General features: G+C 34.7%; 1 protein-coding gene across 1 annotated transcript in view; it reads left to right on the forward strand.

Moving 5' to 3' along the window:
• LOC111146675 (matrix metallopeptidase 16) overlaps positions 1 to 26,331 on the forward strand; it is a 282,832-nt gene that overhangs the window by 250,465 nt on the left and 6,036 nt on the right. Inside the window, exons 8-9 of the mRNA XM_022502329.1 lie at positions 16,659 to 16,809; positions 25,484 to 25,599. Coding sequence (XP_022358037.1) covers positions 16,659 to 16,809; positions 25,484 to 25,599 — 267 coding nt within the window. The remainder of the gene's footprint in view (positions 1 to 16,658; positions 16,810 to 25,483; positions 25,600 to 26,331) is intronic.

Genomic DNA, 26,331 nt, shown 5'->3' on the forward strand with positions numbered 1-26,331 from the left:
TCAGCTTGCCACCATCTATTTATGATCTTTCTCACCTCAAAAATACAGCGTTTCTGAGGAATCAAATCATTCCTCATCCTAAGACTATCCTCTCGTTTGCTCTATGGGCCATTAAGAGTCTAAACCACATCTCTAGCAGACCAATTTCCCCTTCCTATTCTAATTATCTACATACCATCTCAAAACTATATATTTCACTTATTTATTGCTTATCTATATTCCTCTTACTAGAATATCAGCCCCATAAGTGCAAGGTCTTCTCTCCTTTGTTCTTTTTCTTTTATACTGCTGTATTCCCCATATCTTTAACCAGGGATTGACAGACTTTTTCAGTAATGACTAAATAGCAAATATTTTAAGCTTTGCAGCCTATACCATCTCTATTACATATCCTTTTTTTTTTAACCTTTAAAAATGTAAGAATTCTTCTTAGATCATGGGCTGTACAAAATAGATATTCGTCATAGTTTGCTGCCTTCTGTTTTAAATAATACCTGCAATATAGTAAACACTAAACAAAGATTTACCGAATGAATAAAGAATAAAGTTCCAGCTCTGATTTGTATCCATATTCACAGCTCTATCAAAGTTAGTCTGTCCTGGCCATACTGGACCTTTGCTACTAACGGACTTAAACATTACTCTTCTTTAGGTTGCTTTTTGCTTGGCCTTATTTACCTTCAATTTCTTTCTCTTTGTCTTTCCCTTCTTCTCCTTTATGTTTCTTCTCTTCTTCTCATCTATACTATGCAATAGTACTTGTACTTAAGTAGCTTTGCCTTTTATGCATCCTGTTGAACTAAAGTCCGTGTTGGGATATATACTTATTTAATTATGCATTTTCTAAATGTACTCAGTATTAGCCTTATTTTCATCTTCCCTAAAAATCTGAAGGTATGGATTTCAATATAAGTAAAAATGAGTGTTCAATTATAAAGTCTAAATACTATCTTAGTAATATAAAAATAGGCATAACATGTTATATTCAAATCAATCTTTATAAATATCTTAAGAAAAATGGAAAGCCACAGATCTGATTAAAAGTTAATATTTTGGTATAATTTATACAATTTTTAGAAGTTTAGGTGAAGTTATATGTGTACATATATGTCATATGGAGTGGAAGTAGTCAATACATAAATTATGAAAATATGAAAACGTAAGCAACTTGTCCTCTATAATTGTGATCAGTTCTACATTCTTAACAGAATCTTACTGCTTTTCAGTATGTTAAAATATAGTATATCGAAATATATTGATGTATCCTCTACTTCCAGCCAAGATGTAATAACAGGGATCAAATTTATCCTCCCACCTAAATCTACCAACAATTGGAGAAAGTATATAAAACCATGATTTTCATGACAGCAGACAGCAAGAAACAAAGGGTAGTAAACCTGAGAGTCAGGAAACAAAGTGAAATGAGCCTGGAAATTGTCCCAGTTTCCTATTTTGGGAAACTTTCCAGGCTATGGATGAAGATAGGAGAATCCAGGTGGTGTTCAGAAGACTGTTTCAGTTGAGAGGAACAGAACTGAGAGTCAAGGGATAACAAGGTAGCTGCAGTGCACAGAACAAAAAACAATGCAGAGGAGAGAGCTACACAGTGCAGACACAGAAATTAGCAGAAGAATCCCCTAAAGTATGGGAGGAGGAATTGGTCAGCATATGTATGTAGGGAAACTCCTGATGTAGAGAATAAGAATCACTTAATAGGATGAAATAGAACTGTTCCTGACACACAGCACTAACAGTACTTATTTCTACCTGCTACCTCTCCATGGCCATTGGATAGAACACCGAAAAGGGTCTTACTTAAGTAGTGGGAGTGATTATCTAGAATGTTCTACCCCTACCTTAAAAAAAAATCTTCAAAGACTGAAACAATCAAATTGTTTCCAAGTATCAGTCCTAGGACAAAGCTCAAGAATATTTCTAAGGATACAAAAATATTCACCCAATGAGGTCAAATTCACAGCATGGGACCTCTTCCATAAGCTTGGGGACAGACAAGATGTCACATATCAATTTTATTTATTATTGTACTGGAGATTTTATGTAGCATAATGAGGTAAGATATATAATAAAACTATATTCACAGATAATACGACTGTCCATGTTGAAAATTAGATGCAGTCAATGCATTATTTCTAATGAACAAATGAATTTAGCAAGGTTGCAGGATGTAAGACCATTCTACAAAAAGTAATTGTATTTCTCTATATTTTCAAAAACTGTGAACGGTCTGAGATTTTACCCTGTTTGTAAGCTAACATGTTAGCCTGCCTCATTTTCATGGATGTTGGCAGAAACACAAGATTTCCAAGTCAGAGAAGAAGACAGAGACAGAGGCAGTAGCTAGAGTATAGGCATTTGTATGAGTCCCCTGAGCCCCTGATTCTCAAAGGGTAATGTGAAGAGGTGCAGGTGAATCCTGTACATGTCATCAGTTGCATTGCAGGAGAGGAACCACAAGCTTAGAGAACCCAAATATTTCATAATGAGCAGTAAGCTTGTTTAATGTTTTTTAAAGATGTTATTTATTTATTTGACAGAGAGAAAGAGAGAATACAAGCAGGTGGAGCATCAGGCAGAGGGAGAGAGAGAAGCAGGCTCCCCATGGAGCAGGGAGCCCAATGTGGGGCTCGATCTCAGGACCCTGGGATCATGACCTGAGCCGAAGGCAGCTGCTTAACCTAATGAGCCACCCAGGTGCCCAGCTTGTTTAAATTTTACCCCAAAGGGAGACGTTTTCTTTATTATACTGGACAATAAGCACATCTTTTTCCTTAGCTGTGGAGGAGACACACTCTGTAACCCGATTGTTGCTATATAAATATCTTTCAAAATGTAGTCCAAAGCAAAGGCAGTCATTGCTGAAAATCAAGTGACTTTATGGAGAATTGTCTCCCATCACACAGTAGCAAAGAATAGTCAAGAATTGAAAATTTAAAAAAATTACAGTAGCATCAAAAATATTAAAAACTTAGGGATCAGTCCAAAAGGTACATGAATGACCTCTACACTGAAAATGCAAAATTTTGCTAAATGAAGTAAAGAAGACAAATAAATGAACAAATATGTCTTATTAATGGTTTGGAAAACTCAATATTATTACAACACTCACCAAATTTGTCTGTACATTAAGTGCAATACCAATCAAATCCCCACAAGTCTTTTTGTAGTAATTTAATCATGCTGATTATAAAATTTGTGTGCAATGGAAAAGATCTAGTATAAACAAAACCATTTCTAAAACACTAATTGACTTTAAGTCTTATTTTAAAGCTCAGTAATGAAGACAATGTGGCATTGTCGTAAAGATTAACAAAAATCAGTGTAACAATACAGACGCCAGAAAGACTAAAAAAGATGGAAAAATAATTCTGATAAAGGTACAAAGGAAATTCAGTGGAGAAAAGATAATCTTTTCAACAAATGATGCTGAAATCATGGGATATCCATATGCAAATATAAATAAATTCTAATCCAAACTTTGTACCATATACAGAAATTAAATGGTCCTAACCTAAGTAGGAGTTTTAACTATAAAACAACTAGAAAAAAAATAAATAAATAAGAGGCAAGTATATGTGACTTTGGTGTAGGTGTGTTTGATTTCAGAATCACAATCCATAAAAAAATTGATGAATTGAACTTTATCAAAGTTAAAAATGTCTGCTCTTCAAAGATACTTTTAATAAAAAGATATGCCATACACTAGGTATTTGCAAACCATATATATGATGAAGAGTTTGTATCCAGAAGAAATAAAGAATTCTCAAAACCAAAAAAGAAAAGAAGCAACTCAATAAAAATGAGCAAAGGATTTAAACAGCAACTTTACCAGGGTTGATATATGGATAGTAAATAACCACACAAAAAGATGCTTACCAGTATTAATCATTAGGGAAATGTAAATTAAAACCACCATGAGGGGGCACCTGGGTGGCTCAGTCAGTTAAGGGTCCGGCTCTTGGTTTTGGCTCAGGTCGTGGTCTCAGGCTTGTGAAATCGAGCCCCACATGGAGCTCTTCACTCCGTGTGGCGTCTACTTGGGATTATCTCCCTCTTCCTACCCCAACCCCACTTGTGCGCTCTCTTTCTCTCAAATAAATAAAATCTTAAAACACTGACACACACCACACACACACACACACACGCGCACACACGCACATACACGCACACACACACACACACACACAATAAGATACTACTGCATACTTAATAGAATGGCTAAAATTAAAAACACTGATCATGAGAAGTGTTGACAATTCCTTTAAAAGTTGAATACATAGTTACTGGATGATGCAGCCATTGCACTCGTAGGTATTTTCCCAAGACAAATGAGAACATTTGTCCAAAGACGTCTACAGAAATATTCCAAACAGATGTATTTGTAATCATCCCAAATCAGAAGTTAATTCTAATATCCTAAACTGGTGAATGGATCATTATACCCATATAATGAAATGCTACTTAGCAATAAAAAGGATGAATTACTAATTTACACTACCACATGGATAACCTCAAAGTAATTATGCTCAGTAAAAGAATTCAGACAAAAAGGAGTATTCATATTAAACTCTAGGAAATGCAAACTGATGTACAGTGACAGAAAGTTGCCTGAAGTCAGGTGAGAATTGAGCAGGAAGGAACACAAAGGAGCATGAGAAAACTTTCAGGGTGATGCATATGTTTGTTATTTTGATATATTGATATTTTGACAAACATACATATGTGAAAACTTATCATAGTATATACAGAAATAGGTGCTATTTATTGCATGTTAATGGTACGACAGTACAGCTTTACTAAAAAACAGCTTTGCTAAGAACATCGGTTTATGTTGGAATAGTTTAAGTAACTATATCATAAATTTAATATACTGGTGACTATGGGTAGTAAAATTTTACTCCTGCATTATTCTACAGCATGTTAATTATGAGCATCCAAATTAACACTGTGCTGGTTTCAGTCCCTTTTTGAGCTCTGTGTTAATTAAGCAGAGGGTTCCCATATAGCAGAGATGTCTCATTACCAGCAGCCTCTCTTCTTGGCTACATTTCTAGTATCATTGAGAATAGTAGGATGAGAAACTAACTATATCTTAATATAATCTATTTACTGAAAATATATTTAAAGCATAATTTCAATTTCATCTTAGAATTACTGCTTATAATGATTGTAAATATATTTTCTAATAAGTCTTTATATTGGAATGACTATAAAATATAGGCTGATGCTTGCATGTGAAATAATTTCATCATTTTTATTTCATGTTGCTTATCTATGTTATTTTTACTCTATTCTAATTTCCCTACTCTTATTTTTTGTCTAATTTTTAGTTATGTTGTACTATGTTACCACATATTTTTCCTTTAAGAGCCTTCAAATTTTTGTGTAATAAAGGTGTAAGTAAGTGGATAAATATTTTAAGGAATTTTTTCATTCTGCCTCACATATGTATATGTGTGTGTATTGTTTTTAAGAAGCAAGTATATAATATCTCCCTTTACTAATCAAGGTTCCTCTCAGTGTAGCTGCTTATATTTGAGTGTGAAGCCTGTATAGAAGCCAAACAATTTTCGCTAGTCAGCTATCTTAACATCACTCAGGTAAATCAAATATAATAGAGTAACATTTTATAAGCACAATCAACCTAGATGTTTATATTCTCAATTACTAGCCATGTTCAGGCTGAATGGTTATGAGATAATAATATCAAAAATCAATTTTGAAAATTGAGTTGGTGCAATTCTCTCAAGAACAGAAAATAATTTTTAAAATGAACTTTCCAGTGTTGTCAAAATCAGTAACAGTCAAAGTCAAGTAGTCAAAAGGTCTCAAAATTTATATTGTTTCTATCATTTAATAACTTTAAGCAGTACTTATCCTGTTTGACAGTTTTGTTTCAAAAGGCAAAAATCATTTATGGAATTGGAAGCAAAATATCTAGGATGTTAAAGAGCAGGGTAATAAAGTTTAGGAATAAGAAGAATAAAAGATGTGTATCAAAAAAACAAGAGTTGTCCAAAATATGTGACACTGGAAAGTGGCAAAGAAAATAACTGGTTAAAAATTATTTATATAACTTGCATTATACTCTTATTTCAAATACTCCTATAAATCAGCAATTTCCTTTTGCTTTTTGCAAATCTTCACTCTTGAGAGGTTTAGGGTGTGCTAATGAAGTTCATTTGAGGTAGCTTACATAGTGCAATAGATAACCTAAAAGATCTTTTACTATAAATAAATGAATACACTGATTACTTATTACCCTATAGGAGGTAATGGAAAATTTATTCCTAAAGAGCTACACTAGATTAAGGAATCTACATTCAGTGCCCTTGATACACACAAAAATAGATTCATAACATGTGAACTGTGCTATTTTCTTGAATTATAAATATTTATAATTTTATAATTATAATTTATATAATTATAAAATTATAAATATTTATAATTTTATAATTATATTTTATATAATTATATGAATTTTATATTAGTGTTTATTCTTTAATATTATTTTAATTTTAATTTTAATGTTTTAATTTTAATATTAGTGTTTATATTATATATTGGCATGAAGTAATCATCTAAACCAAGGGACCAAACATGTATTTGAAAATCTTCCTTGATCATTTGCCTCTACTTATTTATAACAATTCAAAAATTCCATGTTTTTACTATGTCTGTTTTTATTCACATTTTTTTTTATTTTTTATTTTTTTATTTTTTTATAAACATATAATGTATTATTAGCCCCAGGGGTACAGGTCTGTGAATCACCAGGTCTACGCACTTCACAGCACTCACCATAGCATTACATTTTAAACTACAGTATTTTCCCATCAGTAAATCTTGCATCTAATTTTTTTCTCATTTTCAAAAACTTTTATCATATCCTTTTATTTACTGTGTCAGGTTTGAGTTTCCTGGGAAGCAAACACTGAAATAAAGTTATGAGGAGAGAAGTAAGCCTCTAAAAAGCAAAGAGAGAAAAGACAAGACTGGCCTGGACTATGCTGTAGATGTGACAGTGTCTTGGCAAACCAAAAAAGAGCTCGAGAGCAAAGACTGCCTGTTAGAGAAGTCTCATGTAGTGCGGCTTTCCTAAGGGCACACGGGAGAAGAATGAGGCACAAGCGAGTCAGCTATAAGAGAATGGGAGCAGGGGACCACAGCTGGAAGGACTATTGCCACGGAACAACTCCTCAATCCAGTATTTATTAGATACAAGAAAACAAAGAAGAAGAAGGTTATACATTAGCCATATGTCTAGTAGGTAAACAAGGAGGAATGTGAGTCATATGTTAGTCACAAGTTTTAGAGGTAAACAAAGTAAACAAGAGGAGTAGGGTGTGTCTGGTCCAGCAACATGGTATTCATAGTTGTGCAAAAGCACTTAAATGGATTACCTTAGCGGGTAGCTTTCTCTGAGGTGGAGGAGACAAAAAGGGAAGCAGGGCAATGTTCCACCGTGAGCCCGCCAAGTGATCCTAGCTGTTCGGCTTCAAGGTCGTGTATCATCCCCTCCATCAGAGGCCTCTGCTAGTAGGTGTTTTTCTCAAGGTCATCTTTAAGCATGCTTGCATGTCCAGTACAACTCCTCATTAGTTGAAGTTATAGTTTAAGTAGTATATTACTCTGAGGGACGGTTACAATGTAGGGCAGAAAAATGGCCAGGATTTAGGATGTGCCATGCTCAGTCATTGGCTGGACGATGCCCCAAAAGATCATGGCTTTGGCCCATCCCAAAGCACTCAGCTGACTGCTTGGCCCAATGACCAGATCCAAAGGCACTGAGTTGATAAATAGGCCAGTTCTTTCTTGAAGAGAAGTCTAGTAAGCTGCGGAGTCCATGGTGCCATTTGTGGAATATTTCCATTTGTGGAAATATTCAAAACACTCTGCTCACTAAATGATGCAGTAGAACCTGGCAAAATAAATGCTGGTAACAAAAAGCTGTACAATCCCCATAGTTGGGCATTTGTTCAAATTTCTTGAGTAACCAGCCTATAAACAATATGGAAATTAGCACTTAATTCAAATAATTGGCACTAACATAGATCAGTGTACTTAATCACTTATTATTGATATTATTTATTTGAATTGGTATCAAGGAAATTTGAACAGTGTAATATTCCATTATATAAAAATAATAAGTACCATGTACTGGATACCATGATCTGAGTATAGTAGGGATGTTATACACTTGATATCTCATTATTTCCAGGTCTCTAAATGAAAAGTGTTAGTATCTAATGTACAAAATAGGAAAGGAAGATTCAGATTTAGTTACTTGCCACAGCTAATAATTGGCAGAGCTGTCACCCCTTAGTTCTATCTGCTTTCAGGGCTGTTGAACGGTCCACTAAATCATAGATTCTAATACAGAAAATATTAGCTCTTTATTACTTTTTTTTAAATCCCTGAAGTTTTCTTTAAGAATATGTCAATGTTGAATAATAGTTAACCCAATAAACAATAGTTGTTAAGTAATCTAAATGCAGCCTTCTTCTATATGACGAAAACCTAGCCTTTAAGGAGCTAATGTTCTAATCTTGAATGTAAAAGGACACATAGCAAATATGTTTGGCTTTGTGGATCATATGGTTTTCAATCATAACTACTAAACTCAACCATTGTAGGATGAAAGCAGACTAGACCATACGTAATAAATAGATGTGACTGCATTCTGATAAAATTTTATTTACAAAAACAGGCAACAGATGGTGGCCCTAGTTTACTAACCAATGTTGTAATAGAAGATACAAAATATAAATGTGTAAATAGAGTTTTGTGGCCTTCATAAGACAAAAAAAAATAACTAAAAATTTTTTTTAGTTAATAAATTATAAAGGGTATCTGATTACTGAGGATGCAAGCAATGAACAAGCCATGAGAAGAATACAGTGGATTAATTAATAAACACTTCCAATAATAAAAATGGAATGATTACTGATAAAGCAGGAAGGAAGCAGAAAATCATCACCAATTCTGAAAATCAGAGTGTAAATGTGTTCTATTGAGAGAATCAGTTTGGAATAGCAAGTTGAGCACTGAATTAAAATACCTGGACTGTAGTGCAAATATATTAGAAATTGGTTGTGTGCTTTTTAAAGTACATCACTTCCCTTTTTGGCCTGTAAAATAAAGGTGTTAGGCTGGATTCTCAACCATTTTTCTGATCTAGTACATGTGAACAATAAAGTGCACTTCCTCATTAGTGACAATGAGCCAGTTCAAGGGTGTTAGAAGTTACCAATCTTAGCTTGATAAAAATTTTAAAAAGTCACTAGACAATGCAGTTTTCCTTGTAGGAAAAAGCATATAATTTAAGAATTCTTCAAGGGATTATTTGCTTAGTGCCTGTTTCCTCTGCTGCTCCATCAGCATTATAAGAGTAAGAATCTGTGTTTCTTTCATTGGTATCTACATCTCCTAGCTCAGTGACAGGCTATAAGAGGCTCTTAATAAACAGACATTGGATGGATGGATGGATGGATGGATGGATGAATCTCATTGGTGAATTACTGGAATAGATGGTCTCTAAAGTTGTCTCCAACTGTAAACATTCTTTGAGGTTATTCTTTTTATTTATAAAGCTTCTCTGTCTTTTAACTCAGACTTGTTGATATTTTCCTCTGCATTCTGCCAAGTACAATGTCAGTAAGGACCAGTTCTTTCCTCTTGCTCCAGAATGTGTGAACCTCATAGGAAATCCAGTAAATGCCTTCATTATGCCAAAGAGGCAATATTTTCCTTGAGAATCAGACCATTGATGGTAAGGTAGTTAAAAATCTACCTCTCCAATGTTAAAAGAAAAAAAATTGCATATGAATCTCACATACTTAATCAAAACTGTTAACAAGAGAAACAAAGTTACTTCAACTTTGTCATGTGAAAATATTACCAAGATACAAAGGGAGTTGTATAATTGAATTAATTAGGTGTTTATTAATAAGCACCTGGAAATTTAAACATGTAACTCATAATCATTGTTGAGTTATTTTCTTGAATTCTAAGCCACAAATACTCAACAGGCAAGGTGGTGTTTTCTTAATTTTTTTGTGTATAACTGCAGGATCTCATTGTATAACTCTATAGGAAATGTTTGCTGATGAGTTTTCTGTTTTGCTTTCTTTTTTGAAGGGACTATAAGTGCATTAAAAAGGGGGGGGGAATCCCCTGCTGTATGTTCCTAACAGGGGGAAAAATGCTAATTGAATGCTAATCTTTCATACAGAGGCCTTGATTATTAAAAGTTGAGAGGCTCATTGTTTTCTCCTTTTTATTGACTAAAAACTCTTGACCAACAGTATAGGGAAGTACTTCTGAAACACATTTTTTTTTAATTTTTTTTTCTTTTTTCTTTTTAAACAAGAATTTCCTGGAAAAACTGTAATTCTTTTTCTTTTTTTTCACACATTATTCCCTTCTGAGACACCCTGGAAACATGAACTCAGGTTCTATGAACATACTCTCATTCTACATGCACCAGGACATCCTGGGTATCTGTGAGCCTAGTGATATCACTGTACAAGGCCTGGAAAGAGTATGAAGAAATTTTCATGGATAGGATAGAGATAAGGAACTGCAAACAGAAGTATTCTAAAGGATAATAGAATGTTGCTGCTTAAAAGAAGACATAACCAACTGAGTTTGGCAGATAACAGGTTTACTCTAAATACCAAGCATGGAAGGCACTGGAACTGTATTATTCTTTCCTAAATAAAACTGAGATGAAAGGAAAGAATGCAGTAGTCACTAAGGCAGAGGCTAGCATAGAACAGGACTTTCTTTTTATTGTATTGTTTTAAAGACTCTCTATTTTAAATGCTGTAGAGATATGACTAAAATAAAGAGCAAGTTGGGAAACAGCTGTCTGGATTTTCCATATCACTAACTCTGGCAAGGAAGTGATCTGGGCCCTTGGGGTATTTTTTTCTTTATAAAATACTCAGATTAAACAATGGCTCAGGATAGGGATATATTTTTATGGTAGTATTTCCCAATACACAGTTAAATATAATTATTTAAATGACCCTCCAACACAATACTGGGACCTGCCTTTTTATTTTTTCTGACATGTTACTGGTTAGAAGACTCATTTTTTTCTGCTCTACGAACAAGATTCAAGACTAAGGCCTACAATGTTGTTTATGTAGCCTTTCCATTTTTGTTTTGATCTTCTATTTGGTTATTCATGTAATATTAAACATAGGTCTTTGAATTTATAACCATTTATTAAGTACCTACTACTTTCTAGGCATTATATATAAGGTGTTAGACACAGTGTTTGTCCTCAAGTTGCTCACAGGCTGGAGCAGGTGGCAGGCTTGTGATCCATTAAAGTACTAACTTATATGTACTAAAAGTGTACTAAGTAATATGGTAAAGGAGAAGACTACATACTCTGGCAATGTAAGAGGCCCACCTTATTCATATAGGAACTGCTTTCCAGAGAAATGATGTTAAGCTAAGTTCTGAAAGAGAACCCATTTTCCAGAAATGGAAATAAATAAGATGTAGATGAAATAAGAGACTCATATTGAGAAGAACCTTGAGATGACATATGGATGAGTTTGTGTTTTTTGCTGAATGCAATGGTAAACCACTGAAATTTTTAAACAAAAGAGAGATAATTTTATCTGTCTTATCTCTCTTTATCTCTCTTTATCAGGTATGCCTTTTAGAGAGATCATTTTAATGACTTTATGGAAGATAGATAGAAGTGGGACTGAAGGCAGGGAGATAAGAAAGGAGGTTACTGGGGCGCCTGGGTGGCTCAGTGGGTTAAAGCCTCTGCCTTCCGCTCAGGTCATGATCCCAGCAGGGTCCTGGGATCGAGCCCCGAGTCGGGCTCTCTGCCCTGCAGGGAACCTGCTTCCTCCCCCTCTCTCTCTGCCTTCCTCTCTGCCTACTTGTGATTTCTCTCTCTCTGTCAAATAAATAAAATCTTTAAAAAAAAAAAAAAAAGAAAGGAGGTTACTGAAATACTGTAAGCTAGAAAACAAAAGTGTTGCTCTTAAGGCACAGGGATGGAAGACAGCAATCTTGTCCTCATCTAGAGAATGATTCATGACTCTGGCTAACAGACTTGGGGGCTCAAGCGCATAATACCTTGTGTGATGTTTGGGTGGCCAAAAATTAATACTGAACAATCTTACTCAGTTAAAAGAAAAATAAACCCAACCAGATGAATTGCGTTTAGGGGTGGGTGTGTGACAGAAAGTCATTTGAGAACTGGCTATACTTGCCATTTCTCTAAAAAGCCTCCTGGTCTCTCTCCTGTTTGTACCTTTGTTCTTTGCTTCTGCTCCATTCTCTTCTCTCTTTCAATTCCCCTCTCTGTTTACTCAATTTATACATCCTCATAATGTACACTTGCCTATGCCCATCATGGCTCTTCAAGCCTCATACTATGTAATGAATAGGCATTTCCCTCTGCTAAGTGGGAATGTCTCTCAATATTCCCTGGGTCACATTCCCAAGAAAGAAAATGAATGGCTCTGTTCATCTCTGCTCATCTGCCTAACCTATGATCCATAACTCTGCAGAATTTTGACTGGCTCTAGTCTTGGATGGTAATATATAGAGAAGATATGGAGAATAATGGGACCTACTTCAGAGCTTGTAAACAAAATAATTACCTTTAGAAGGGATAGCTGAAGTTTACCTACATCAGTGGCAGTAAGAATTGACTACAGGTGAGAGGTTTAAGGAAAAGTTTAGCAATCAAAGCAGTTGAATGTAATGATCCATCAGATATGAAACATAATAAACAGGGAGGTTTCAGATGTGATGCACTGAGAAATTAGCAGGCCATCTACCTAAATAGGGAAAACAAAAAGAAAGGTCCTTTGATTAGCTCAAATTTGAACATGTGGATCAGCTTTGTAGAAAATCCCAGTAGGTAGCTATATATACTGTTTTGCTCCCAAGAGCTATTTGGATTAGAGACAGCCATTTATGAACACTCTCTTTTTGGCTTCTAAGGTTTTCTTTTACTTAGTCTTCCTCCCTGCCTCTTCTTCATCCTTTGCATTTGCCTACTCTTCCCTCTTCTCTTGTGATCTCTTTGAGGGCCGTATATTTCTAGAAGCCCAATTCTGGTTCCTCTTCATCTTCTCTATAAAGTCTTCCCTGGATAATTTCTTCAAATCTTAAATTAGTAAATACCATATTTATGCTTGTAACTTACAAACTGTTATCTTCAAACTCATATATCCAGTTGCTTACTTCACATCTCAAACTCTCAATCTGAACCCCTTACAGCTCATATACCCCAGTTTTCTTTGGCTTATTTTATATAATTATTATTCTCTTGTTGACAAAAGTCAGAACTTAAAGATTATACTTGATACTATCTTTTTTAAAATTCTCCACAGCCAGCCTGAAAGCAATGTCTATCAGTGCCATCTCTAAAATGTGTCATGACTCCATTTTCTTCCTTCCACCACGATTGCTGTGACCTTGTTACAAGCTATTAGCAAAAAACTTCTTAATTTAACTATCCAGTGGCTTCCTATTTCACTTAGAATAAAGTTTAGATTTTGACAGAGACCACATTATCCTTACCTCTGTCCTTAGCACATTCCTACAACATTGTGTTCTACCTCTCTAACAAGGTTCTTCCCATTATGGCATTTTCCTTGGTGTTTCTACCCCTTCAAACCATATTCACTGTTCTGCCTTTTTTAAATTATGTAAGTTACAACTCATATGTCATCTGAATAAAGGGATCTTTCCTGTGTCCAGTACAAGCAATGCCCCGACCTAATCCCATCAATTTTACATTAATGTATTTTTTTTTGTATCTTTACAATAATTTTCTCTCTGAAATTACCTTCATTTCCTTGTTTAAGGTCAGTTTTCCCAAACCCCTTCACTAGAATTTAAGCTCCAAAAGGTAGAGATGTTACCCTTTTTATTCACTGCTACATCTCCAGTGCCTAAAACATTGCCTAGTAAATCTTAGGCAAACTTAGTAAATGTACTAAGTTGTCGATGAATGATTCAGTTAATTCTTGCAAAAGACCACTGACAGGTCTTCTCATTTCCATTCTTCTCTTTATAGTCCATTTTCCACAAAAGACAAAAAAAAATCATGTTTTGTAATTATAAAACACATCATACCTCTCCATTAATTTAGTATCTTCGATGGTTTCCCAGTGCACTCAAAATAAGACTGAAACCCACCATATATGTTTTCAGTACCACTCTCTTCTTGGTCATTACACTCCACTGATCTTTTCATTTTTTTTTTTTTTAAAGGACCATTTCTTAATTTAAAGATTTTTTTTTTTTTTTTTTTTTTTTTGACAGACAGATCACAAGTAGGCAGAGAGGCAGGCAGAGAGAGACAGGAGGAGGAGGCAGGCTCCCTGTTGAGCAGAGAGCCCGATGCGGGACTCGATCCCAGGACCCTGAGATCATGACCTGAGCCGAAGGCAGAGGTTTTAACCACTGAGCCACCCAGGTGCCCCTGATCTTTTCATTTTTAATCACACCAAACTCCTTTGCTTGGGATACTGTTCCTGACATTCAATGCATAGATATCATCTTCTCTTTCCTTAAATTTTGGTTTAAGTTTTATTTCTTCAGAGAGGCTTTCCTGATCTCCTTACTTAAAAGAATTATCCCCTTGGGATTTCTTTTTTTCTCAGCCCCTGATGTGTTTCCTTTGTAGCATTCAGTAGTTTTTCAACTACTGCAATTATATTTTTGTATATTTGGTTTTCATCTGCCCAATCCACTAGAATGTAGGATGATCAGTATGGTAATCAGGTCTGTCTTGTTCCCTTTAATGTCCTTAGTACCTAACATGATAATTAGGACCCTGAAGGGACTCAAGAAATGTTGTTTTTTAAAAAAACAAGCCTGGGTGGCTCAGTTGTTGGGTGTCTGCCTTTGGCTCAGGTCATGATCCCTGGGTCCTGGGATCGAGCCCTGTATCGGACTCCCTGCTCAGTGGGAAGCCTGCTTCTCCCTCTCCCACTCCCCCTGCTTGTGTTTCCTCTCTCGCCGGGTCTCTGTCAAATAAATAAATAAATAAAATCTTTTTAAAAAATGATATTAAGTGGTAGTAGAAGCTCTTGAAGTAAATAAGATTACTCCTATTACAAACTAGAGACACCTAACTAAATCTAGGCTGAAAACATGATATTTTTGCTTTGTGTTGTGTTATTTTAGACAGGAGCATGGTTTTAATTTTTTTTTTTTTTAATTTCTTTAAGGTGTAACACGAATGCTATAGGCTATCCTAGTCCTCATCTAGGGGTAGTACTGAAATATTCTAACAAGTAAGGTTTACATCTATTAGAAAGAATATAGGATACTTTGTCAGATATTAATAGATTATTAACTGTTTTACTTCACCAGATGTTAACCTCAGGAGTTAGTGATAAGAGATACTAATTGCAGAAAGATCCAGAAGGACCAGGGGAAGAAGACTTGGAGTGTGGAGTTGAAGGGAGACAGACAGAACTGGGGGGTGGGGGGGGAAGCCCAGAATGGAGAAGCTGGAGAAAAGACTCCCCACCCCCAAAAATGGTTTTCTAGCAGCTTAGAAAGAGAAGTGCTTTAAGCGGCAACTGTGTCAACAGGTAAGTGTAGAGAACTGTTTCCTTGAAAGACATTGCTGACTCAACAACAAAAGTTTTCAGTGGAAAGTAGGTGTGAGGAATCAACTTTCAGTGGAGTGAGGAATGGTTATAGACTACTTGAGAGGCTTACCAAAGAGGAGAGTGGTAGATATAGTCTACCAGAGACATAAAACATGAGGAAGTGTGTTGTCTGTAGATAATTTCAAAACAGAAATAAAACTGACTAAACTTTGTCTTCTTTTTAATATAGCCATGCTCTAGCAATTCCAAAAAAGGTAGGGTTAAAATTCTCCTCCCCTAGGTTTCTACTCTTTAAAGAGAGGGATAGTATAACAGCTAAAAGAGAGCATAGGGTCAAAGGAGGATGACTTGGGGCACCTGGGTGGCTCAGTCGGTTAAGGGTCTGCCTTCAGCTCAGGTCTTGATCCCAGGGTCCTGGGATCGAGCCTCACATTGGGGCTCTCTACTCACCAGGGAGCCTACTTCCCCCTCTCTCTCTCTGCCTGCCTCTCTGCCTACTTGTGATCGATCTTTCTCTCTCTGTGTCAAATAAATAAAATCTTTAAAAAAAAAAAAAAGAAAAAGGAGGATGACTAAGATTAAAGGAACCTGTGAATGTTTATAATAATAGAAAGGATCAGTTTGGAGGCTGTGTTTCAACAGAGTAGAGGTTATAATCAAAAAGCAATCTGAGGGTATACAAAATGCACAAAACACAGTAATGATTTAGCCTTAAATAAAAATAGCACGTCTAATTCCTAGAGGAAAAATCCTGATTCTTGATTCAGAATTGTTGTATTATGGCAAGTTGTAGATCTTTTTTATTTCTTAAATTAATTCACAAATTCTAATTATATTACTAAATAGTTACTCATTTTATCCACTTTTGAAGCTAATCTTCCAACAAAATCGGTATTCCAAATGTGACTATTACCTATTTTACGGATTTCATGTAAAATAACTTTAAATGTACTGTATTAATAGATATATTCTAATTTCTGACATTAAATTATTGTATTCTGCATTTGCACTTATTTCATACAGGTAACAAATACTGGGTGTTTAAGGATACAACTCTTCAACCCGGTTATCCTCACGACTTGATTACTCTTGGAAGTGGAATTCCTCCTCATGGTATTGATTCAGCCATTTGGTGGGAAGATGTTGGGAAAACCTATTTCTTCAAGGGGGACAGGTCAGTACACATTTCACATGAGGAAAATAGTTAACTAATTGTTTAGAGAAGTTAATATTTCTACTCTATAATAAACATGTACTGTTGATTAAGAATCTGTGTGAATATAAAGACAAGAATTAATGAAATAAAAATATTTTTAACATATTTTTAAATAATGTTCAAGATAAATCTTCCTGTAATATACATAAATAATATGACCTTTGAATGTAGATGTTCTTCCTCTTCTGCATAAGCTTAACATGCTATAAATCTGTGTAGGCAGTATTTTCTTGTCGTTTTGCTTAACTTTATTTGAAAAGCACACTTTCACAAAGTCTTTTTTTTTGCTTTCATATTGAAAGTTAAATTTTTATATTTTGCACGCTATTAATTGTAAATGTTTTCAATTCCGTTTAGTCATGCTAATTATTTAGGTACCAACAAAGAGTTGTTATGAACTAGTAAAACAATCACTTAGCTTAAAGTGTAAACTCCCTGCAACTCTCTTTCATTTCTTTTCCTTTCATTTCTTTTATGGCATTATAAAAAATTAAGTGAAATGTTAGTCTTAATAGCATCTCCTAGGCATACATAGCTCCACTCCTGTGTGCCTTTGATATATATTATACATAAAATGTAACTTGTAGTCTATATTTTTTATTAATTTAATATTAGGTAGAAAAAACAATAGAGATGAAAAATAATTTTTTTTGAAAAATAAATTTTTTTTAAAGATTTTTTTTATTTATTTGACAGATCACAAGTAGGCAGAGAGGCAGGCAGAGAGAGACAAGAGGAGGAGGCAGGCTCCCTGCTGAGCAGAGAGCCTGATGCGGGACTCGATCCCAGGACCCTGAGATCATGACCTGAGCCGAAGGCAGAGGCTTTAACCACTGAGCCATCCAGGCGCCCCGAAAAATAAATTTTTAATTACACTATTACTATCTGGGTCAAATGTGACACTCAGTATAATTTTTATTAGTATGTAGAACTTAAGTATGCATTTTACTGCATTTTATAGTAAATTAAAAATACACACCCTTATACACATAAACACACATATGAACAACAGGCTTGAATGCCCATCTAGCTAGTATTGAGTTTGCCTTATAATCTTGGCATAGTATAACCATATAAAATGTCTCGAACTTTAGGAGAAAAATATGTAAGGATATAAGCTTTATTTTATAAATTACAATTTTTAATTGCAAGTCATTTCAAACATTGAGCTTTATCTGTGAACAAATACCTCCTATAATTTTTCTCCATGGATAAGAATGTATACTTTTCAATTTATTCTGTTGCTAGCTCTCTATATATTAGATTTGTATATACTTCTGTAACAAAATGTTTTAATGTACTATCATGAAACTAAGGTGCTAACTGATTATAAAATCACAGAACAAAAAAGGTGTGTCAAACAAAAATTTTATTAAAGGAGAAGATGCTACTTATAGCCACAAAAAGTATATGATTCTCAGGAAGATATGAGTGTAATAGAGTATGAAAGAAGAATGAAGAAATTGATGGCCACAGCATGGTGAGCACTAATGAAAATAATTCTGCAGATTTCAAATATATTCTTTAAAATAACAACCCTGAAGGTTGTTAGAGTTTAAGTCCCCAAGCGATTTAATTGCTTGAATGTACTCTTTTAGAACCAGGTTCAATAAAGAGTTTTTTGTTGTTTTAGGTTTTCTTATTTGTTTGTTTTTGGAGAAAGGTGTAGAAACAAAAGGCTGATGAAACACACTTCTGCAGGACAGAACATGAAGCTTAGCTTTCATGGAACAGCTTTCACAGAATTTCACAGATGCTAATAAAAACTGCCATTCTATTATCAGATAGCCTATTTTTTTTTCACACATGTAGGTATTGCTTTTAAAATGTTTCCAATATAGAAATTTAGCACTTACTGAAAAATAAGTTTAGAAACTAAATGTTTCTAAATCAGTGAAATCAATGAAGGTTAGATACCAAATTCATACTAGAATGAAGGCAGTAGTAAATGGGAAAAGGAGTTTTAGTTCATTTGTTTCCTACTTGAGAAGCTACAGGCAAATATAATAAAATATATAGAAGAAATACTTTAAGCTCTGCCTAATTAATTGATTATATAGATTTAAAAATATTTAAAAGAGGAATCTGATTAATTTCCATGTGTATGATCTTATGTATGATTTCATAAGTCATAGATGTTTTATAAGCAGATTAATTCATATTCACATAAATCTATAATTCCAAAATCACAGTTTATCAGTATATTCATTCAAGATTAAAAGTATATGGACAAGACAGTAAACTACCTAACTGAAACATATAAACAACAATTTGGTTGTCACTTTTATATACGAATTCAGTTTGTCTTTCTTCCTTACAGATATTGTATATTTTTTAATACTTATCAATTTTTAATGGTTTATGTTCTATGTATATTTTTGAGAGAAATTGTTTTGTCCTTACTTACTTCTCCTTTTTCTCCCACTGCAATATTTCTGCTTAAGAAGGGTGGTGGGGCAGGTGAGGGGTATGGGTGTTGATTAACAGGTTTCCATTTCTCTAAGGCTAAGATTAGAAAGGGTTTTAGAAATAATCTAGCCCAGGCATAAAAAACTCAATTGCTTTAAAGGGTTGGGCAAATAAGAAATAAACTACTAGGTACAGCAATAGGATGATATTAAGGCGATAGTAGGAAATGATGGGTACTGTAGTGAACTGGAAAGTACAAATACACTAGAAAAGCACTCAAAACCAGAATCATTTATTTAATTTGCTAGACAAACAAAGCACAGCTTTAGATTTGGTCCAAGTGCTACCATATGTCAGCTCTGAATCTTGTTCATGTCCTACCCAATGTATAGACACATTCAGTTACACTCCACAGTAGGAATTCATCTTACTCTATCCAACTCCATGGTGAAGTATGACTATGAGACAGTCTTTTCCACTCTCAATAGCTCTAATTCCTACTTCCTTAGGATTTCAATAGTAGTCCTGGCATACCCTCATTCATTTATTCAAAAAAATATTTTGAGCATATATGTTGTGACCTATGCTAGAAAGGACCACAAGGCTTCTGCTTCCATGGCACTTAACTTCTATTAAAGGAGACAGTGGTAAACAGTAAACAAGTAAATGAGCCTGAAACTTTAACATTGAGAAATGCTACAAAGAAATAAATTTGATTTATCACATTATGTGATAGAGACTCATGGGTGGTAAGGAACAGTTAGAAAATTAGTGTGGAAGTCAGAGAAAGCCTCACTTATGAAGGGGACACTAGAGTGGGAACTTGAATGGGTGAATCAGCCACATGAAGCTGTCTGGAACAATATGTTGTTGGCAGATGACATAATGTGCAAAAACATTAATACTGGAATGTTTAAATCAGTTAAAACATTCTGGCTAGAGAATAGCAAGTTAAGTGGTAAAGGAAGTCAAATAGGTAAGTAGGGACCAGATTATATGGGGCCCTAAAAACCATAGCAAAGACATTGGATTTTATTCTAAGAACAATGGAAAGGCATTGGAGAATTTTCAAGAGGAAAGGGAAATGACCTGATTTGTACTCACAAACATCACTATGGTTTCTGTGTGAAGAATGGGCTTCAGGAGAGAAGCAAAGAGAATAACTGGCAGGTTGTTGGAGTAGTACAGAGGGATACCATGTTGGTAGTGGAGATAGAGCAAAAAGGGTGGGTACAGGATATATTTTGAATGTAATCAGAACAAGTCTTTGTTACAGCTTGGATCCTAGGGGTGAGAAAAAAGAAAACTAAAGATAAATTCTAGGTTTTTCACCTGAAAAACTGAATAGATGGTGCCATTTCTGGAGATAGGGTAGACAGGGGAAGGAATACAGGGGAAAGGATTAAAAGATTGAAATGTTCATATTTAGATTGAGATGCTTGTTTTACATACCAACTGGATGAATCAAGTAGGTACTTAGATAATTGAGTTTGCTCCTCAGTGGAAAGATCAGTCTGAGGTACACATTAGAGAATGGTAAACATCATTAAGAGCAGGGCCCTACCTCAAATCTAAGTATAGAGAGAGCCAGACGAATAGCTGAAATGATGGCTCTTTAAATAGATCTGTAAAGTGAGATTAAAATTTCCACTATTTCACTATTTTACATATAGCCTGGAACTTAGTTCCTCAGATTCCTACTTGCCCTTTTCTTAATACACTATAATTTGATACTTGGATACATTTTGGATCCTCCTAGCATTTAACTCTAAAATGCTATGTTTCTAAATCATCTGTCAGCATCTTCTCACAAATATATACAGGACTCTATTGCCATACTTCATTCTAAGCTTAACTTCTAAGAATTTTAAGATATTTTTCAATGAAAGACAAAATTTAGATCCACTTTGGTTTTTACTATTTTTACCACTAATAGTCAAACAGAAAAACATATTTATTTTCTCCAGCTTAACTTGTGTGTTTATGAATTACTCAATATATGTTTTTAAAATCATCCAACACAGTATAAATTAATATTTCCAATTCTGCTGCATGTTTAAGAATGTTTCTGAAAAGTGTAATTTTTTTAATAACTATTTGGGTACGAAAAAAAAGAAGTCGTCATATATGTTGTGTAATTTAAGAGAAGCAAGTAGTTTTGACTCTGTAGTACAGAAATGAGACAAACTAGGATGAAGAAATGGCTGGGTCATGTGAAATAACCCTTGGAGCCACTTTTTTTTCAGTTTGAATTCAGTATCCAGCAACATCCCATTAAAATATGGCATTCTAGAATTTTCTATACCATTTTTTTTTTCGTAGCAGAGAGAGCATTTAACAAAATGTTGTATACCATTACATGGACAGTTTTTGTCTCTTATTGATATGAACATTCCATTTATATTTTCTTGAAATGTGATCTTATGAATCTTATGTGCCTGGCTCAAAAAAGTATTGATGGGTCAGTGGATCTATGAATGAACAGAAGGAGAAAAGAAGGAAAATTATACTCGAGCAATGTATCTGAAGAGTTTGAGAGATAGCACCAAGAGAGTAAGAATGCTCTGCCAAAGGAAACAATAACAGTAATGTGCTAACCTATGAATCCAGCAGCATTAGAGTCTCAACTTTGCAACATTTCAAAGGAGCAAATGCAACTAAATCATTATCTTTTAATGCTCTAGCACTGACTGAGTTCCAGTCATACTAAATCTGTGTTTAGGATATGATCATAGAAAACACTGTAATATGCAATATAGAAGATTGTTGAGGGATTTATCCCTCAATGTATGTACAAATTTACTTTATAGCTACAAAAACCTACATAAATTATTGGTATTGTTATATGAACATTGTTACAACTACTTCTCAAAGAACAACCCTGGTTTCTAAGTATGTAGTTAATCTTTCTTAAATTACATACAGGGTGTGATCCCATTATCCCCAGGATTTTTAATTGTTCCAAACCTCTGGCTTAGCAATAGCTTACTTTAAGTTACAGCTTATATCTAAAAATGGTATTTATTGTAAAACATGTCATTATTTAAACTATCATGGAGGGGAAAACTCTACCAAGTAAACTTTGATACAGTATCTATTGTAAAGTGCATTCTGATTTTAGTGATGTAAAATGTAGGAAAAAAATGTTTCTCAGAATCCGAAAATAAGGCATTTGACTAGTATTCTCTGAGAGGTTTTCTCTGTGGTCAAGTGCAGGAACCAGTTGATATATATATGACTATTGCAAACCGCACTGAAATATTTACTTGAGAGAAGATATCTTGAAATTTTGAGGGCGATCTCAACCACATTAATTATTCTATATTCATCACAGAATCGTTTGTGAAAAAGAATATTCAGGAATATTTTTAAAGCAGATGTTCCCATGAACTAAACGTGAATGAAAATATACTTCAAAATTGGTAGGATAATACGCTAATGATTCTGCCAACTTGTCTTCAAAGAGACAGGCCCAATCACCTTTATATTAGCTCAGTCTTCTCCATGAAGATTTTCCTGACCTTTCCATCAGATCTGTTCTCATCCTCTTGAGATAAGAATCTACAGTAAATACCTGTAAGAGGGTATTTCCCTTTTTGGATAAAATCTGCCTTATGGTTACTTACTGGAATACTTCCTGAAACAATCTTTTTCTCTTTTCCATTTAAACTTGAGAATGGGGGGCGCCTGGGTGGCTCAGTGGGTTAAAGCCTCTGCTTTCGGCTCGGGTAGTGATCCCAGGGTCCTGGGATCGAGCCCCGCGTCGGGCTCTCTGCTCAGCAGGGAGCCTGCTTTCCTTCCTCTCTCTCTGCCTGCCTCTCTGCCTACTTGTGATCTCTGTCTGTCAAATAAATTAAAAAAAAAATTTTTTTTTAAATTTAAACATTGAGAATGGAATGGTTGCTAATATTCCAGATGTTACTTGACTGGATATTTCTAGGGAATTACAGCAAAACCTAATGTAAAAAACCCCATAACTCTGTAGAATAAGAATCTTCCATAGGCCTTGAATAAAAAAAAAAAAAAAAAAATCCAAAAAGGACCAGAAAAACTTTATTTTTTTCTGATTTCAGCCAAAGTGCCTAATCCCAAGATAATGCATTAAGTATGTCACTTCCCAAACCTGTGGGTAAAACACTAGCTTTAGCAGATGATAAGAGATGTTTAGTGGAAAAAAAGACAAAAGGTTGCTACATAAATTTAAATTTGGAAAACATATTTGGTGTGCTTGGAGAAAAGAGTAGGGACTTTAAAAAAATATATATATATATATTTACTTATTTGACAGAGAGAGAGAGAGACCAGGGGGCCTACGAGAGGGAGAAGCCTGATGTGGGGCTTGATCCCAAAACCTGAGCCAAAGGCAGTCATTTAACCAACTGAACCACTTAGGTGCCCCAAGAGTAGGGACTTTTAAAGTCAGATAGAACTGGTTATAAATGTAACCCTCATTGTCCTCTTAGAATTCTCTTCTCTTAGAAGGGGACAGTGATGACTATCATGGGTTTGTTGTGATTAAATGAGATAATGCATAGATCATATGGCTGCCTTAAAGTATGCAGTATACTGTGAACTATCAATGGTTTCACTCCAGTTTTGTCATTTCTTTTGAACATTCAAGACATAAACTCATTTAATTCTTAGAACATTTTAAACAATAATGAGCCAGGATAGTAGGGCTGGTTACAGTTTATTCATTGGATGTCTAGCAGTTCTGTGGGAGTGGTTCATGGGCCTCGCTATGAAGGCATGGGGATCCGAGAGTTCTGACTCTTCACAAGCTTTCCTCTTATCTGGTTCTCCTATCTGTACACCAAGGGCTCCAGTCAAGACCTGCCCTAAAGTCTATACTCAGATACCCAATTGCCTCATCAACAGTTCTTCCCTTTGATGTCTTGCAGGTACCTGAATTTTACAGATCTAAAGCCAAACTCATCATTCTTCCAACCAAATCAACTTACCTTCCCCCATTTCCTTATCTTACTGAATGGCAACATTATTCTTCCACATGTTCAGGCCCCAATTCTTGAGTTATGCTCAACTTCCTCCTCTCGCATCCTGCATTCAATACATTCGTAAGCTCTTTGGGATTTTCCTTCAAAATATATCCTAATCTCTTGAATTATCATTAACTCTACAATTTACATTCTAGTCCAAGGTTTACTGCAGTGACATTTAAATTGGTATCCCTGCTTCTATTTTACCTCCTTAAGTCTATTTAAATCAAAGCAGCCAGCATGTTCCTTTCAAACATAAGCCATATCTTGAAGCTTCCCTGCTCAAAATCTATGTTGGCTTCACATATCCCTTAGTGGAAAACCAGAGGCTTTGTAATTGTATAAAGGTCTATCTAATCTTAGATTCTGGTTCCCACTCTGACCTTTTCTTCCATATGTTAACTCAATCCTAGTCACCCTAGCCTCTTTGTGGATGCTTAAGTACTCCAAGTTTGTGCTTGCCACAGTAACTTTTCACTAACTAGTCCCTCTACCTGGAAAGTATTTCTCCCAAAAGCTGTATGTGTCATACCTTACTCCTTTCTGCTCAAATGTCTGATAAAGAAAGGACTCCCTGTCCACTAATTAAAATTGCTTCTCCATATTCCTAGCTAATTTACTGCTTGTTTTTTAATCTTAACACCTCCTATCACAGTATGTATTTACTAAGAAATTGTTTTATTGCCAATGACCTGTACATATCCTAAAATGTAAGACTGATGAGAGCTGAGAGCTGGAGAATATCTGTTTTGTTCAAAGTTGTATCTCTAACACCTAAAATATGCCAGGAACATAAAAGGTACTCAGTAAATATTTCTTAAATGAATAAATAAATAAAGATTCTGCTAAAGATGACTCAAAAAAAAAAGTACTCTGCTGCCTAAGCAAGTTTTATAAAAAATCATAAAAACCTCTTACTTATCCATAGATTAGTGAATAACTTAAATATATTTAGCAAGCATAATGTATTTTAGCTAGAATTTTTAAATTAATTTTAGCAGACTGAATAAATATGCAGTAACAATACTCACTTTTAACATATGCAAGAAAGGAAACAGAATGAATGCTATTTGTGTCCACTGTCTTTCTAGTGTTTTTACTGAGTCCTGTAAACCATTAACAGATAGCATACAGCAAGGAGTTAGTGAATACTATTACTGTGTATACATAATTTCCTTCCCTATGCACTTTTTGTTTTGTTTTGTTTTGTTTATTATCCTTTTTAGGTATTGGAGATACAGTGAAGAAATGAAGACCATGGATCCTGGCTATCCCAAACCAATCACAGTCTGGAAAGGTATCCCTGAATCTCCTCAAGGAGCCTTTGTGCACAAAGAAAATGGTACGCAGCATGTACATTATGTATTTCATGAGTTTACTATTTCAACAATGAATTCTAATTTTTCACAATGTTAAATTAAATCATTAGAAAGTACCATACTAGGGCTATAATGTATTATATTTATATGAACTTTCCATCCTAGATTTATGTTTAATATTATGCTCCAGATGTTTTCTAACCTCAGCTTATTTCAATTTATGAGAAAAAAATAGAGGCAATTTTTTAAAAATGGAGGGTGTGGATACCTTCAAAGCAGTATCACCTATTTTTCTATCAAAATGCCTATAAAGTTAGTAACAGACATATAGGGGACAGAGCTGGTCACAAGGAAGGTATTTTGTACATATGGGCTGAGACACAAAGACACCTGGCAATTGTGCATGTTGAAGATTTTAATTTTTCAATGTCACCTTTGGCTTAGAGTGTCAGCAAACAGGGACAATCCCAACCCACTACAATCAAGCTAAGTGACTGCATGATTGCTTAATAACAAGAAGCAGAGCAGAGAGCTGCCCCCGTTCCTTGCTCTCCATCTCAGGATTTGAGTTTCAGCCAGATCCTAAGTGGAAAGTTAGCCACGTGAGGGAGAATCCATACACTCCTATCTGTAGGCATATGTGAAATCTCAACATTTCTCTCCTCATTCAGAAATCAGTAAATAGGAATAAGCCATAAAAATAGTTCAAAATAGGATTTATACACAATATTCTAGAACAAAGGAAAGAAATCATT

The sequence above is a fragment of the Enhydra lutris genome, unplaced genomic scaffold, assembly GCF_002288905.1.
Source record: "Enhydra lutris kenyoni isolate GAN:26980312 unplaced genomic scaffold, ASM228890v2 scaffoldscaffold14, whole genome shotgun sequence".
NCBI lineage: Eukaryota > Metazoa > Chordata > Mammalia > Carnivora > Mustelidae > Enhydra > Enhydra lutris.